The 16010-nt window shown below is 38.5% G+C and overlaps 1 protein-coding gene across 2 annotated transcripts in view; it reads right to left on the bottom strand.

Annotated features, from left to right (window-relative positions):
* Positions 1–3101: 3101 nt before the first annotated feature.
* LOC100031387 (argonaute RISC component 4) overlaps positions 3102–16010 on the bottom strand; it is a 69620-nt gene continuing 56711 nt past the window's right edge. For both annotated transcript variants that reach the window (XM_056795140.1, XM_001380629.5), the window contains exons 17-18: positions 7848–8047; positions 3102–6805 (exon numbers count right to left, since the gene is read on the bottom strand). In XM_056795140.1, the coding sequence (XP_056651118.1) occupies positions 6697–6805; positions 7848–8047 (309 nt within the window). In that variant the 3' untranslated portion in view covers positions 3102–6696. The remainder of the gene's footprint in view (positions 6806–7847; positions 8048–16010) is intronic.

Genomic DNA, 16010 nt, shown 5'->3' with positions numbered 1-16010 from the left:
ACTTGAAATTCAATATACAGCATCTCTCTTTGCAGCTGAATTCTTGAAATAATTTCTCATTCAAAAATTAAATATATTTGAATCCCAAAATGCACAAGCCAGCATTTTTGATGAGAACTGACAGTGGGTAGTAAGGAGTAGTAATAGGAACAGGACCTTCACCCCCTGAAATCTTGCATTTCTCACCAGTTAGTACTAGTTAAATATAAACTATAGCATTATTCAAGCATAAATTGCAAGCATTAATCATTAGTACTGGTTCAGTAATATACTATACTGCGCCATCAGCTTTGTGCCTAATTTGTTATCCTAATTACTCATATTGTTCTATATTTATTTTAATTCTGAACTATTAAACATAATTACCTATAGTAGTCACCTAGCAGGCCGATGCTGTACCCTCCATGCTCACATTCCAGAAGGGTAGTGAGATTTCTCCCATGTTGACAAATGAATATAAGGTGGACAATGGGGGGAATGTGGGTGTTCCAGAAGAATCCTACAAATCTGTGTATGCTCCTTACATGTTAAACTCCCAAACACACCTCTACCTGAATTTGGCTGTGCCCTTTTCCAAGGTTTCTGGGAAAGGTGAAGACTTCTCTGGAATGGGAAATGACTGGCCCCCAGACCCTAATAAATATGCAAACCCTGATCCACAGGGCAGGGAGCTGCCACACCACACATGGGGAGCTACAATTCCATCAGCTCCAGAGAGACTACTCTATTAGCCCCTGGGCTAATCCATTAGCCCTAAGACTATCTGATGAGTCCAGAGACTATCCCACCAGCTATTAGGCTATTCTACCACTTTAAACCTCTTCAAATAAAATTTTCTTACTTTTGGATTGATAGGTGTTTGAGTCTCCCATTCTTGGGGCAAGATCCTGCTACAAACTTGGGTATGTTTCTCCTCAATATTTTCACACAAACTGCTTAGCAGATATGTCTATCACATAGTGACATTGGTCTTACTGTTCCTCACACAATATCCCATCTCTAGAGCATTTTCACTGGTTGGCTCATATCTAGAACTTTATCCTATTTGCCTTTTAGCCTCCTTGTTCTCGATAATGGCTCATCCTCTGCAAGTACCTTTTCTCAGGCTTCTTGAAGCTTAAGTTTTCCCTCTGAGACTACCCTCAATATATTGTTTGTAAATGATTTGAATGTTCTTTGTGCCCCACGATATCTGATATATGGTAGGCATTTAATAACTGCTGGCTAATTTCCCAAAGTTTCCTACACTAGTCCTTCCTATTCACTGTTGAGAAAATTAACACCATTAACAAAAGGAGTATCCTTTTCTCCCATTTTCTTGTACACAGACACAGGTATTGGATCTGTGACTCTATAGGGAATATAGAGATAAAGGGAATTCCCAGGTGAGGAAATTCATTCTATCAACGAAAATCGCTGACAAGACCTGTCTTACCTTTTGTGATTGTCTTCGCTCCTTGTTCGGTAAGTTAGGTGATCTTTAACATACAGATCAAAGAGCTGTTTTTGCTTATCGTGGCTTGTGATCCAATATTCAGCCAACCGGCATTCTAGTTTTTCCAGAACTTATCATATAGGGCCTTCTTTCTCAAGTAACTAACTTCTCAGGCTTATGAAATACTGGACCATTAATGGATTCTTCCTTTTTAGTCTCTTTGATTGATCTACTTTTTAATTTTAAAATGAGCATTTGTTTTGATGATTGAGGTTGGGAAGGGCTAATTATCATTCATTACCCCACACTGTCCTCCACTCCTTATTTTTGAGCATGTAAGAAATGTTGCTGGGGCTCACCTCATTTTTGAATGTTCAAATAGAGATTTCTGAACAATCATTCAGTCACTACCTGGTATGTGGGAGGAAGTGGTTTTCAAAGTTTCTTCCCTCTTTTTTCTAAGTAAATCATCAATTTAAGGAAAAGCTTCTAAAAAAGCAATCGTATATATTGCCATCCATAGATTCCATTTTACTGGCTCAAAATACAGTGTGCAGGAGTAATAGAAAATCAGTCTGACAAGACGGGCTTTCAACATTTGTGTTTTATCCTAAAATAGGGAGACCCTTGGATGCTTTTTGATGAGGGGAATGCCTTGGTAAGATTTACCTCTTAAAAGTATCACTTTGGTAGTTGCATGGAGGCCAGATAGGTTTGCCAGATTGGAGGCAGTAAAACAAATTGGGAAACTGTTGCAGTGGCCTAGTAAAAAGATGACAAGGGCCTGAACTAATAATGTAGCAGTTTGGGGAGTGGAAAGAATGGGACCAATATGAGAAATATAGAGGCAGGGACCAGATTTGGCAGATGACTGAATGTGGATTGGGGAGGTGGCAGACCCATGTCAAAAGGAATGGGCAAGAATGATGTTAATGGTGCAGGAAAGGACTCTTTTGAGAAGGAACACTGGGACAGGTAGGAGAACCAGTTGAGAACAGTCATGAAAACCCAGGAAAGAGAGTACTCAGGAGGAGGAGAAAAGGTTGTGGATGCCAGAGAAGGGTGGAGGTCTAAGAAAAGGCCACGGATTTACTGAGTAAGATAAAATACAGAATCCAATGTAAAAAGAACCATCACAAAGTGAAACCAGGCTTGTTTGCCTTTGCAAGTAGTTAGGGTCTTCTCACAAAACATTTTTACCACTTCTGGTAGGTTGTAAAGGGAATTTCTTATCCAGGTTTAAGTTGTACTAGGAAGGCTCCGGAGGTCCCCTCCACCCTTAAAACGGGGAAGGTGCTCTTCTACATCAATAGCATTTTAATGCTGATAAGTAATTCAGAAGCTAATCCAGGCCTCCTTCCTGTGTGATCCAATGCTCATGGTTTACTTTCAGTTACAAGCATTTGAAAACATTGACCTCTGGAGGAAGCAGCTCTTTTAGGCATGGGAAAAAGTAGCCATTCCTTGAGTACTTGCACTGAGGCCAAGGACCCTGGACAATCTTGTAAGAGTCTCCTCGTAAGAAATGTCACTGGGGCTCATTTTTGAACATTCCACACGAGAAATTCATCCATTTAAGAAAATCATTTTTAAAAAAGCAACCATATTTGTTGCCATCTACATATACTCTATTTTATTGGACAATTAACAAGAAAAAAAAACATCATTTGGCACAAGAATGCCAATTTATTATTTTTTGGACACAAACACAAAATATCCCTGCAGGCCAAAAAAAAAAGTACATTGCAAAACTGAAACAATCAGCATTTTATCAAAACATCAGGCTACGACACCCCTTCCCCTCAACAGTTTATAAAGTACCTCGTATTGCTAGACATACATCCAAATCCAAATTTAGTAAAATACCATTTGAAACATTACAAGCCTAACAATGTAGAAACAAAAACGACATCATTAGTCAAAAGAACAAATGCTAACATTTCACAATGAAGTTTCAGCCATTAGACATAGAAAGATCACGAAAATGTCAATAGCAAGGGATAAGAAAATCTTTAAGTGATAACAAGATCTTTCCTTAACTTTCCACAAGGAAAAAAAACCTTGTAGTTGAAACAGTATTGATACAATGCCCTTGAATTCTACTTTCTTAAAATGAAAGTAGAGTTACTGCCTTGCTATTGAGCAAGAAAATTGTAAAGAACATTCACAAAGGTTGCTGCGGAAGGGGCAGAGAGGGGGAACTTGTTATACGGTGGATGAACAAGGACTCCTTTCCCAAAGGAAGGGAAGGGGGAGCTGCTGAGCCAGGTAGGCCAACCTGATATTTGTGCCTAGAACGTGATCGGAGGATACAAACCGTGCCTGTAAATCACAACCTTTGGAAGCAGCTACAGGCACAGTGTTGTCATGGAGTTCTTACAGTAAGAATCAATATGTTTTGCCTGCCCAGCCAGTCCATTTTACAGATTGTTCATAGTTCAATTCTTAGCCAAAAAGAAGTCCTACTTGGTTTCACAGTGGGGTTGCCACTGCTCTTCCTTCTTGTGCATCATCCCCAAATTAACTTTGCTACATTTCAGTCTTTCACATACCACATAACAGTGCCTAGTAGGCTTTATTTAAAAACAAAAGACTCCAACATCCTATAAACTACTGCTACAGAATGCACACCTCCCATTGATTGACACATGCATAATGATTCAGTTCATTCCAAGGGGTTATATATTCAAAACTGTCAAGCTGCAAATTAACTCTACTTTCAGACCTGCTTACACTAGTATTGCTGCAATTCTGATTTCGCAGTGATTTCTTTTTAAAGATTTATATACCCCATGGCAATGTTTTCCCCCCAATAATTGAAGTTATTCATACGCTCGCATTTTACTTCCTCCAAAAGTGACAGCATTGCACTGTTATGACAGGAATTATTCCTATAAAGTTAGGCCCCATTCCCCCTTCCCTCCTTCTGTGCAGGTACATCTAAGCAAGCCGAGGTCCTTCCCAGAATTGATCCAGTCTGAGGTCACAGCTTCATTTCCCTCCATCCATGCCCCACAACGAGCGCACATTGTCAGACAAAAGCAGGACCTTCTAGCCACTAGCCACCCTCAAGTGACCTCACCTGGCCAGACAGACATCCAGCGGGCAGATAGATCCCTCTGGTCCTTCTGATCCAAAGGGCCCATTCTCTCTTCCAGGTGTCTTGTGTCTCTTCCAAGGAGGCTGGAGGACAGAGTTGCTGAAGGGTTTATTCTTTGTGCTCTCCCTGAACAAATGTGAATAAAAGCAGCCATCTTGCTGAAGCGGCAGCCAGCCTCTCACTGACATGTCCTGATTTTTATTATCCAAGTGAGGTATTTTTTAAAAAGGAAAAGCTCAAGAACAATAAAAGGAAAAAAAAAGAAATCTGTGCACTGTGCCTCAGGGGCAGAGCTTGCTCTTTAGTCCCAGTGTTTACAGAGTAAAACAGTCTCAAGTCTTGCCATTCAACATAGGTTATAAAACTTTCTGTCGAGTAGCTTTAGCACACCCAGTGGTGCTGCTGAAAAGAGACAGCAGAGAGAAATGTAAACTCAGATGTATTTACAAACTTGCTTAAAAGACTTGAGAAAAACAGCATTTGATATTGCTGAGCTTTTGAAAAGGCTGGTTTGTTGTATGTGGTTCAGACCTGCTCCTGAGTCAAGAGCAATTACCATTGTGGGAGCAACTGAGACTTGGAGGAACAGGGTCTGCCCACCATCAGGCAGACCCATTGATGCTTACTCCATCTCATTTCCCTTTGTTTTAACATGAAAGGAAATCAGCCCCCAAGGTAGCAGAATATAAAAGCTGGTAAAGGACATATTAAGCCTCTCATAACATGTTAGCCTAAAAAAAGCAACTGAAGTGGGAGAAAAAAGTAAAACTGAGAACCTAGGCTGGGAAACAGTAGTTATAATGTACATCTTTAGAAAACATGCACCGTCTGTAATTGTGGGAGCATCCTAAATTGCCAAGGAGAAGTTCAAAATGCTGGTACAGGTACACATCTCTAGGTTGCTAGCACCACACAACATATACTGACTGTACAAATTGGCAAAAACTTTCTTAAGGGGAACAACTACATTCAAGCTTATTTTATGAAAACAAGACAGACAAGAAAGGACACTAACAGTGAATAAAAACCTTTAAAAGGGCATGAGAATGTGTCTTTTCTGACTGGTTTCAGAAATTGCTAGATTGTGAAGTCATAAGAAATATTAGATAAATTCATGCACAACCCTTGGCCAGAAAACTACATTTTTTTTTTTGGAGGAGAGGGGAGAGGGAAGGGGGAGCCTTTAAAAAAAGTTTATTGCCAAAGTTAACCTTCTACAAGAAAAGTTTAAAAATCATTTACATTTATCAAACCACACAGCAGCATAAATGGGCACTTTGTAAAACTTGGAAAAATACCTAAAAGTTAATTTTTTCTTTTTCATTTTTCCTTTTTTTCTGTTTTGTTTTGTTTTGTTTTTTTTTTTAAAGAAGGGAGAAACAAGAGTAATTTTACTATCCCATGGCAGTGTTATCTAAAATTACTCCAGGCATCCCTCTCTGTTTCTATGACACATTCACAGAAGGTTTACCCAATAAGACCTGCCTGGTGAGTCTGTAGTCACAAATAGTGCAATCACTCTGCTGCTCGTGCCTGCACCAGCACACTTTTGCAGAGGTCAAAAAGATAAAATTAGTAAAAATGACTAACTGCAATACCTTCCAAAATGAATGCTCCATAAAGGCATTTACAAGAGTAAAGTAAAAAAATCTCTGTTAAAATGTCTATGGCCCCACACAATAGACAGCTACATTGAAGTAAAATGATGGGTGGTCTGCCCCTCTCAGTCATGCATACCTGCTTGATGAATACAAACAAAAAATAATTTCATCTCATTAAACTGGAGGATTGAGGTGATAACCAGAGCTAGCAAAATATTCAATAGAAACCTCTTATGTCAAGTTCTTTAAAAATTTCAGGATGATCAGCCTTTTTTATGCTTTGAGGTAAAAATTCAGTCCAATGCATCAGAAAAGACAGTCTATGAATTTCTAGTACTAAAAAGTTACTTTAAAAATCCCCAAACAACAAAACAACAACAAAAAAATGGCTCGATTCTGTTGGTGTATCAGACACTGTGACTGTTCAGAATTGCTGGTAGGCTGTCTGATGTCAACTTGGCCTTCTCTAGAAGTAACAGGTTTCCAAAACCTGTCAAGACCACACAGTAAGCAGGTAGACCACCAGGTGTGCCAAATCTGCTCAGTCTTCACACATGCTTTCAGGCAAAATACATCGTATGCTGAGTATCGTGGTGGATCTGCACAGCCTTGGCCAGGGCCTGGGGATCCCGGCCATTGCTCTGTCCTGACACGTGACTTCCCTCGGCACTGTGAAGAAAAAACAAGGAAGAGCCAGATGCAAACAACACATGCTAGGAAGCAGTTGGGGAGTTCAACTCCTTCAGGCCGGGGCCACAACAGAAGTCAGTACTAATCGGGGCAGACTTGAGAGCCACGTGGGCCCAGAACGGCCTCCCTTAGAGAAGGAAGGGAAGGCAGAATGTGTTCTGCTCCTCATTGAGAGGTTTGGCAGTCCCGCCCGCTGTCCTCTTAGGTAGGATGCTGCTAAGACTCAAGCTTAAGGAGCATTTTTTGTTCCTGAAGTCAATACCAATAAAACTGGCTACCTCTGAAGAGTGAGGAAAATGTTTCTGAAAAAGCAGAGCCGCCTGTCAAACGTCCTCCAGGCTGCTCCTACACTGTCCCCACTCTCCTGGGGCAGGAATATACTTACTGCTTCAAAAACTGCACACTGTGAAAACATAACTCTGGCTTGTCAAGATAACTGTAGGATCTTACTTCTGAACCTCTGAAGCATATCTCTGAGGCGAAGGATAAAGTCCTCCCTATAGATGCTGGGAGATGCAGCTGAGTGCTGATGCCTGGAGCCTGGATGACCCGCCTCTGTTCTGGACTGAGGTCAGAGTCCACCAGATCAGAGGGGCTCAGAAAAGTGACATCACATAGAGCTTGGGGAGCCCAGGAACACACCTAAAGTTGGACTTGGGGCTACCCAGGAGAGCACCCCAGGGGGCTGAGAAGCTCACGGAGGTGGCTGGGAGAGGAGGGCTGGTCACATGGGACTGGGCCTTTTCTTTCTCTGGCCTGCTTTTTATTATTTAACAAATAATTACAAATTAAAATACAGTTCCTAGGAAATTTTAATCTTAATATCAAATAAAAAGTAGTAGCCAGGTTTCAGGAATTCTTCTTGATGTAAAAGTTACATTTTCAGTGAGGTCATGCCTTTTTATATGGTGTTTTAGATTGAGTTTAAAAGAATGTTTAAATAATACAAAAAAGCTAGGATAATTCATTTTTGAAAATATGTTTTTCCAAAAGATCATTTTTTGCCATAGACAAGTCTTACCTGTCATGATCCTTATCCACCAGGTGATATCTTGCTCTAAATGCCACCAACCGGGCATAGTAAGCTGGGGCTGGAATAGAGACTGAGCGGGTACATCGAACATAGGTGTGACAGAGCTGGTAAGTCAGAAGTTGAAGTTCATCTGCAGTAAAGCAGTTGTCATCCCACAAGACCTGATAATGGGATGGGCGGCTGGTTCCCTGGAGAGACAGAGAGGGAGAGAGAGAGAGAGGGATGGATGGATGGAAGGAGGGAGGAAAAGAGAGTTAGTTTTTGGAAGAATTTGAACTAAAAATGGCTGGGCCATTACTATAAAATTAAGAGCTGTTTAAATTTCTCCTTAAATTTAGAAGTAATGTCCTGATATTCCAAAGCTGAGATGATGATAGCTCTACATTAGTGATTTCCATACCCAGTAAGTAAAGAGTATGTTTTCACTTTGATCTTAAATTCTCATAAAATATATAGTGTAACTTGGCATAATAAATATACTTCCTAGAGAAGAAATAGGTCTTGTGTATAGTATTTATATATACACACACATATATTTTTCAATCATCAGTACTGTTGTCAGAATTGCAGAATTTCAAAGTTGGAAAGGACCTCAGAGGTCATTAAGTTGACTATATAACTGAATATGGATTCCCTTTACAATATCCTCAACAACTGGATATTTAGCCTTTGTCTGAAGACCTTAAGTGAAGGGAGACTCTCCATCTCCCAAGATATCCCATTTCACTCTGAGGCTAAGTAGATCAAAACCAATTCCTTTTCTAAAGGACATCCCCTTAAATATTTGCAGACAATTGTCATGTCCTTTTAATAAATGTCCAAATTTTTCCCTATCTTGGTCACCCTCCTCTAGATTCTTTCAATGTTCTTCCAAAAATATGGTGCCTGGTACTTAACAAAATATTCCAGTTGTTTGACAAGCACCTGACTTGAGATAGCAGGAGATACAGCATCTCAACAATTGCTAATGTTTATTGCAGCCCAAAATCATATTAGCTCATCTAGCTGTCAACTGAAATCATACTTAAGTTGCAGTTCCAATAGAATCTTAAACAACTTGAAGTCCACTAAAATTCTGTGATTTTATCCAAACTGCTACTGAGCATCTTCTTTTGTTTCTCGTTTTTTGATTACCACAAGTGCCGCTATGAATATTTTGGTCTATATCAGACATTTGTTTCCCTTGATTCCCTTGGCATATAAACTCAGTAAGTGAATGCCTCAGTAGGGCTAAAGGTTATAAAAAATTTAGTCATACCTTTTGCATAATTCACACTGATATCCTTTGTGAACCTTAAAAATTCTCAGACCTTACTTCATAAGATTGGATTAAGACCATTCCCCATTTGGGCAGAGAACTCTACTTAGATCAGAAATGTGAGAACTCTACTCCACTTACTTAAGTCTGCCCTAGGGGAAGATAAAGTTGTAAATTCTTTTCTGAACAATGAAAAGTACTTAAACCCATCAGTCTTATAATAAGGCAAAAAGTTCTTAAGATAAGTACCTATAAAGGTCAAGCAACTTGTGAATTTACAAGGAACAGAGGTGAAAACTTACTCAGAGATTCTAGTCTACTCAGGAGTGAATTACTCAAAAGATTAGTCTACTCAGGTGTGAACTAAGAATGGTCTGTCCTTTGAAAAACATCTACTGTGATTGGTAGATATAAGGACTTAGGGGAGGTGACATAGGAGAAAATTCCCTATATAAGGAAACAACAGTCTCTTGAAAAATAGGCTCTAAGGGACTTTCAGATTGAGGATTGAGCTGGTGGAGGCAGCTGAGATGAAGCTGGTCTGGTGTCACTAGAATCCTTGCTTGGACAGATCTTGTGGTGAGTGATTAAGGACTGACTGATCTTTCTCTTAAGGGGTTAGGCCTGGGTTGGCGAGGGCTGCCCTGGGCCGGTCTATCCTTTTCTCATTATTCCCCCTTTTCTCTCTTTCTCTCCTTTTCTTTAATTCCTCATCTGTTTCATTAAAATCTCTATAAAACCCAGTTGACTTGGGTATATTTTCATAATTGGGAATATTTACCTGGCGACCACCTTATATTTGATTTAAAAACAAGACACTGTAGTGAAAACATATTTTCTGCGGTCACAACTTACTCATCCACTCTTAATCTACTACAATTTAAGTCTTCCACTATTTTAACTCTTACAATTTATGACATCCAACCATTTTAATTATTACACTTTAATGTTTAGAACAATTTACAGCTCTACCAATGGTAAAGTAAAAATCAGTCTCTCCAAAATTAGCCTTTCGATTTTTGTCATCTTTGACAACTTGGGAGGTGAAATCTCAGAGTTGTTTTAATGTATATTTCTCTAGTGACCTATAGCATGTTTTCATATGGTCAATTGTAATTAGCAATTCTTCTTTTGAAAATTGTTCATATTCTTTGACTACTTCTCTACTGAGGAAGGAAGCTCTTGGTTTGATGTGTTTATATGTCACTTTCTTGTGTACCTTAACCATCAGATTAATCAGTGCAATACAATGCAAATATTTCCCTTATATTTTAACAATTTCTTTATTCTATCATCACTTTTATGATCATCTATGGGATAGTAGCCAAAAAACCAGGAATATCTGGATAAGTTTTACTTCTGACTCATACTGGTCTTGTGACTTTCACTTATCCTTTACTTTTCAGTGACTCAGGGAGTTCCCTCAGACTTAATTACAGAGAAGATATCAGCCTGCTTTGGTAGAGGGAGTGTCATCATTTAGAAGTTCTCTGTCCCAGGTACAGGCCCAACTGCCATCTCTTATAATGATCGCCTCTATCCTTTAACCTGTTAAAACATATATTCTTTCTTTTTTTCTCTTAATTAGTTTTTATATTTCATTTTCTCCAGTAATTTGTAATAATTTTTTAACATACATTTTCCAAACTTATAAGATCCAAACTGTCTCTCTGCCTTTCCTCCTCACTTCTAGAAATGGTAAGCAATTTGATCTGAGTTATACATGTATTACTATGCAAAACATATTTCCATATTGGTCACTGTTGCAAGAGAAGCCTCATATAAAGTCAAAACCCCAAAATAAAAACACAAATAAACTAAAATGAGAAAAAAAAACCCAGAATGCTCTGATATGTATATTGACTCCAACAGTCCTTTCTCTGGAGGTAGATAGCATTCGTTGGCTTAAATCCCTCAGAACTGTCCTGGATCTGTGTTGCTGAGAGTAATGAAGTCTATTACAGTTGATCATTCCACAATATTGCTCTTATTGTATATATTGTCCTCCTGGTTCTGCTTCTTTCACTCTGCATCATTTCTTGTAGGTCTTTCCAGTTCTTTCTGAAATCATCCTGTTCATCATTTCTTATAGCACAATAGTATTCCCTCATTATGATATAGCATAATTTGTTCAGCCATTCCCCAACTAACAGACAACCCCTCAATTTCTAATTCTTTGCTACCACAAAAGGGCTCCTATAAATATTTCTATACAAGTAGGTACTTTCGATATAATCAAAAATTATTCATTTTACATATTATAATGTTCTCTATCTCTTGGTCACAAATTCTTCCCTTCACCATAGATCTGACATATAAACTATTATATGCTCCTCTGATTTGCTTATGGTATCGCCTTTATTTTAAATCCTATACCCATTTTGATTTTATCTTGGTATAGGGTATGAGATATTAGTCTATATCTAGTATCTGCCATTATTTTCCAGTTTTCCCAGCAGTTTTTGCCAGATAGTGAGTTCTTATCCCCAAAGCTAGGCTCTATGAATATAGGATTAACTTTCCCCTGCCTACTTTTAAATTTAATCAACAAAAAGCAAGACATCCCTACTTAAATGTTAAGTCTACAAACCACTTACTAAAGTGGTTTACACCTTCAGAAGTGACTGACTGGACCCTGTGCAGTGCTAAGCAAATTTAAAGACTGCAATTAATCTCCATAAAGTGGAGAAAGGGACAGGAAGTGATGTGGAAGAAGCACTATAAAAACCCTGAATTTCTTCTCCAAATGAACTTTTCTCCTCCAGACATGGCCTTGGAGGAGCTCTGGTTTGGGACCTCAGCTTGGATTAGGATTCTGACTCTTGGACTGCTTCTGGTAAGACTGCTCTTGGATTCTCCCCTCTGGAGTCACTGCTTGGGTGAGTGAAAAGCTGACACTCTTCCAGGCTTCTGGAGAGATTAGTTTCCAGAGAGGCCTCCCCGCCTTGGAGGAGGCCTTGTGGGTGAAACCCTTGCTTTATTCACCATCAGATCCTCCAGCTGAGGGTCCTCCCATGGAGGGTTAATGAGCCCTGCCTGGTTTGAGTCAGCCAAAGCAAACATCTAGTGTGATAGGAGAGATATGTTCTCTATCCTCTTTCTCATTTCTCTACTTTCACTCTTTACACCTTTTTGTAAATAAATTGCTAAAAAGTCATTTTGATTTGACTTACAAATCAGTGACCACATTTCTCTTCTATTTAGTCCAACCATAAATTTAAGCCCTACAGCTCTTTGGGTTTATCAAACACTAGACTGCTATGTTCATTTATCTTTGCATACTGTGTATTTAATCTGTCACACTTATCTACCATTCTATTTCTTAGCCACTATCATACTGTTGATTTGATATAGCTAAGCCATCTTCCTTCACATTTTTTTATTAAATCCCTTGATATTCATGACCTTTTGTTATTCCAGATGACTTTTGTTATTTTCTCCAAAACAAAATTTTGGTACTTTGATTGGTATAGCATTGAATTAAGTAAATCTATTCATGTAGAATTGTCAATTTTATTATGTTAGCTTGGCATATTCATGAGCAATTTCAATTGTTTAGATCTGACTGTGTGAAAAGTATTTTGTCATTGTGTTCATATAATTGTGTTTATCTTGGCAAGTAGACTCATGAGTATTTTATATTATCTAGAGTTATTTGGAACAGAATTTCTTTCTGTCTCTTGCTGCTGGACTTTTTTGGTAATATATAGAAATGCTGATGATTTATGTGGGTTTATTTTGTATCCTGCAACTTTGCTAAAGGTATTATTTCAACTAGTTTTTTAGTTGATTCTTTAAGTATACCATCATATCATCTGCAAAGAGTGATAGTTTCCTCATGGCCTACTTTAATTTCTTTTTCTTCTCTTATTACTAAAGCTAGCATTCTAGTTCAATATTAAATAATAATGATAGTAATGGTCATCATTGCTTTACTCCTGATCTTATTGGGAAGGCTTCTAGCTTATATCCATTATGGATAATACTTGCTGATGGTTTTAGAGATACTACTTAACATTTTATATTTTAAGGAAAGGCCCATTTTATTCCTATGCTTTCTAGTGTTTTTAAAAAGGAATAGGCATTGTATTTTGTCAAAGGCCTTTTCTGCATCTATTGAGATAACTGTATGACTTCTGTTAGTTTTGTTATTGATATGGTCAGTTATGCTGATAGTTTTCCTAATATGAAATTAGCCCTACATTTCTGGTATAAATCCCACCTGGTAATAGTGAATGATCCTTATGATATATAGCTGTAGTTTCCTTCATTTCTCTGGATTTCCTCCTCTCACACAGTATTTTATCTAAAATTTCTTTCCCCTCTAATTTTTAAAATGTTTTTCTTTCTATTCTGGTTGTATATACATTTAGAACTTATTTTGTCTTATGCTATATGGCATATTATGGCTTACAACAATTCTTGTTGAATAGAGAAACCTCCCATGAGTTTATGTTCTTGGGTTTATCATACTTTGGGCTACTATTTTTGCTTGCTTCTGTTATCTATTCCATTGATCTACTTTATTTTTTAACCAGTATCACACAGTTTTGATGGGATTTTTTGGACTGGACTTGTGGTTCCAATTTGGTAAAATATTATTTACACTAGCAAATAAGCACTACCAATGTGAGCTACTCATCTTATAGTTTTAGAGTTACCTGAAAGATTGAGTTGCTTGGCCAGGATTACACAGCCAGATATGTCAGAGGCAGGACTAGCACTCAGGTCTCTCTGACTTCTGATGATCATTCTTTATAATATAGTTTGAAGTCTGGTAAGAATATGTCCTTTTCATCTGTACTTTTCTTTGTGTCACTGGAGAATCTAGGCCTTAAATTATTTCTTCCTCCAAATAAGTTTTATGCTTTGCCAAGTTCTATCCAGAGTCCCAGCTGTTGTTTTGATCAATTCCAGATTGTCATTTTTATTACAGAATAATCAAGGAAGACCTGGGTTCAAATCTCACTCTGTTGCCACATACTGGCTGTGTGACTCTGGGCAAACAACTTAATCTCTGAGTGTTTGAGGCAATCTTTTAAATCCACAGTTTGCAGAGAAGGTATGGACCTGCAGTATTAGAGGATTTTCCCTATACCAGTGAAATGACAGGTATTGATTTATCCCTGACCTCTGTGTGCCTCGGTAGGTTAACTCTCAGACATTTTGTGATGTGATCAATTTTGGATGAAGCCACTATGAACTAAGCTCCAATCCTGGAATCACAAACTGCCTAACTGGATGTCCCAAAGGCATATCTAACTTGAAAGGTCCAAAAAAGAACTCCTTTCTATCCAAGTTTGTCTCGCTGCTGAACCTTCCCTATTTCTGTTGAGAGTATAAGCACCCTTCTAACTACTTAGGTTAAAACCTGGGAATCATCTAGATTCTTCATTCTCTTATTCTCCATATATATCTAATTAGTACTTATGTCTTGTTGACTCTGCCTCTACGTCTCTCCAGTCTATCCCCTTACCTATATTCAGATGGCCATCATGCTAGTTTAGGCCTTCAGTACCTCTCATCTCTTACAATGGTGTCCTCAATCTCCCTCCTCCCCATTCTAATCGATATTCCACACAGCAGCCCAACTGACCCCCCTTAAACATAAACTTAACTATATTGATGACCTGATCATCAATAAGACTGGGTCTTCATTATCACTAGAATCTAATCACAACTCCTCCACGTGTCATTTAAAGCCCAACCTGCCTTTCCAGCCTCACCATACTCTACTTCCTAATCATTCACTCCTGCAGCCAACTGGCCTTCTTGCTGCTCCTCACACAGAACATTCAATCTTTCATCTGAGTTTTGCATGGGTTATTCCCCATGCTAGGAAAGCACGATCCCTAGCTTCCAACAAAGCTCAGTTCAAATGGCGCTTCTTATATAAGGTCTTTTCTGATTCACCCAGGTGTTAGTGCCTCATCTCCAAAAATTGCCTTGTATTTATGTTGGATGTATAGTACCTATTTGTGTATATGTGGTCTCCTCTGATGGAATATAAGCTCCTTGAAGATAAGGGCTTCATTTTTGACTTTGTATCCTTGGTGTCTAGCACATGAAAGGTTTTCAATAAATGTTTGTGGATTGATGGAATGACTCTTGGCTCTTTTGCTAGATATTTATTAACTATACTTTTTAATACATACATATATACATGTGTGTGTGTGTGTGTGTGTGTGTGTGTGTGTGTGTGTGTGTGTGTATTAAACCCTACCTTCCATCTTAGAATCAATACTGTGTATTGGTTCCAAGGCAGAAGAGCAGTAAGGGCTGAGCAATGGAGGTTAAGTGATTTGCCCAGAGTTACACAGTTGGGAAGTGTCTGAGGCCATATTTGAACCCAGGACCTCCCACCTCTAAGCATGACTCTCAATCTACTGAGTCACCCAGCTGCTCCCAATAATATTTTCTTGAAATTTTCCAGGAATCAAGTTCAATAGCTGATATTTCGTAGCCTGAACTTTTTCTTTTATCGAAAAATCAGGACATTTTCTTTTCATGCAGCATCTCTCATTTTCCACATACTTTCTGAGATTATGGATGATGTTTTGGCAGTCAAAAACAATTGTAATAAATTTAAAAAGAATTAACGTACAATTGTAACTGAATTTATAACTTTTTGACCTGCATTTTTTCAATCAACAGATAATAAACAGATAAAACAGTAAACAGATAGTAGTGACTCTCAAATGGGATTCCCCCATATTTAAAGGCTGAGAACCAAATAGATATATAGACACCCATCTATATATTGGAAGTTGCTGAATTAGAAATTGTCTACTGATGGGGGCAGCCAGGTGGCTCACTGGATTGAGAGCCACACCCAGAGAAAGGAGGTCCTGGGTTCATATGTGACTTTAGATACTTCCTAGCTGTGTGACACT

Source organism: Monodelphis domestica, chromosome 4 (genome assembly GCF_027887165.1).
Source record: "Monodelphis domestica isolate mMonDom1 chromosome 4, mMonDom1.pri, whole genome shotgun sequence".
Classification (NCBI taxonomy): Eukaryota; Metazoa; Chordata; class Mammalia; order Didelphimorphia; family Didelphidae; genus Monodelphis; species Monodelphis domestica.
This window is presented reverse-complemented; position numbering and strand designations above follow the sequence as displayed.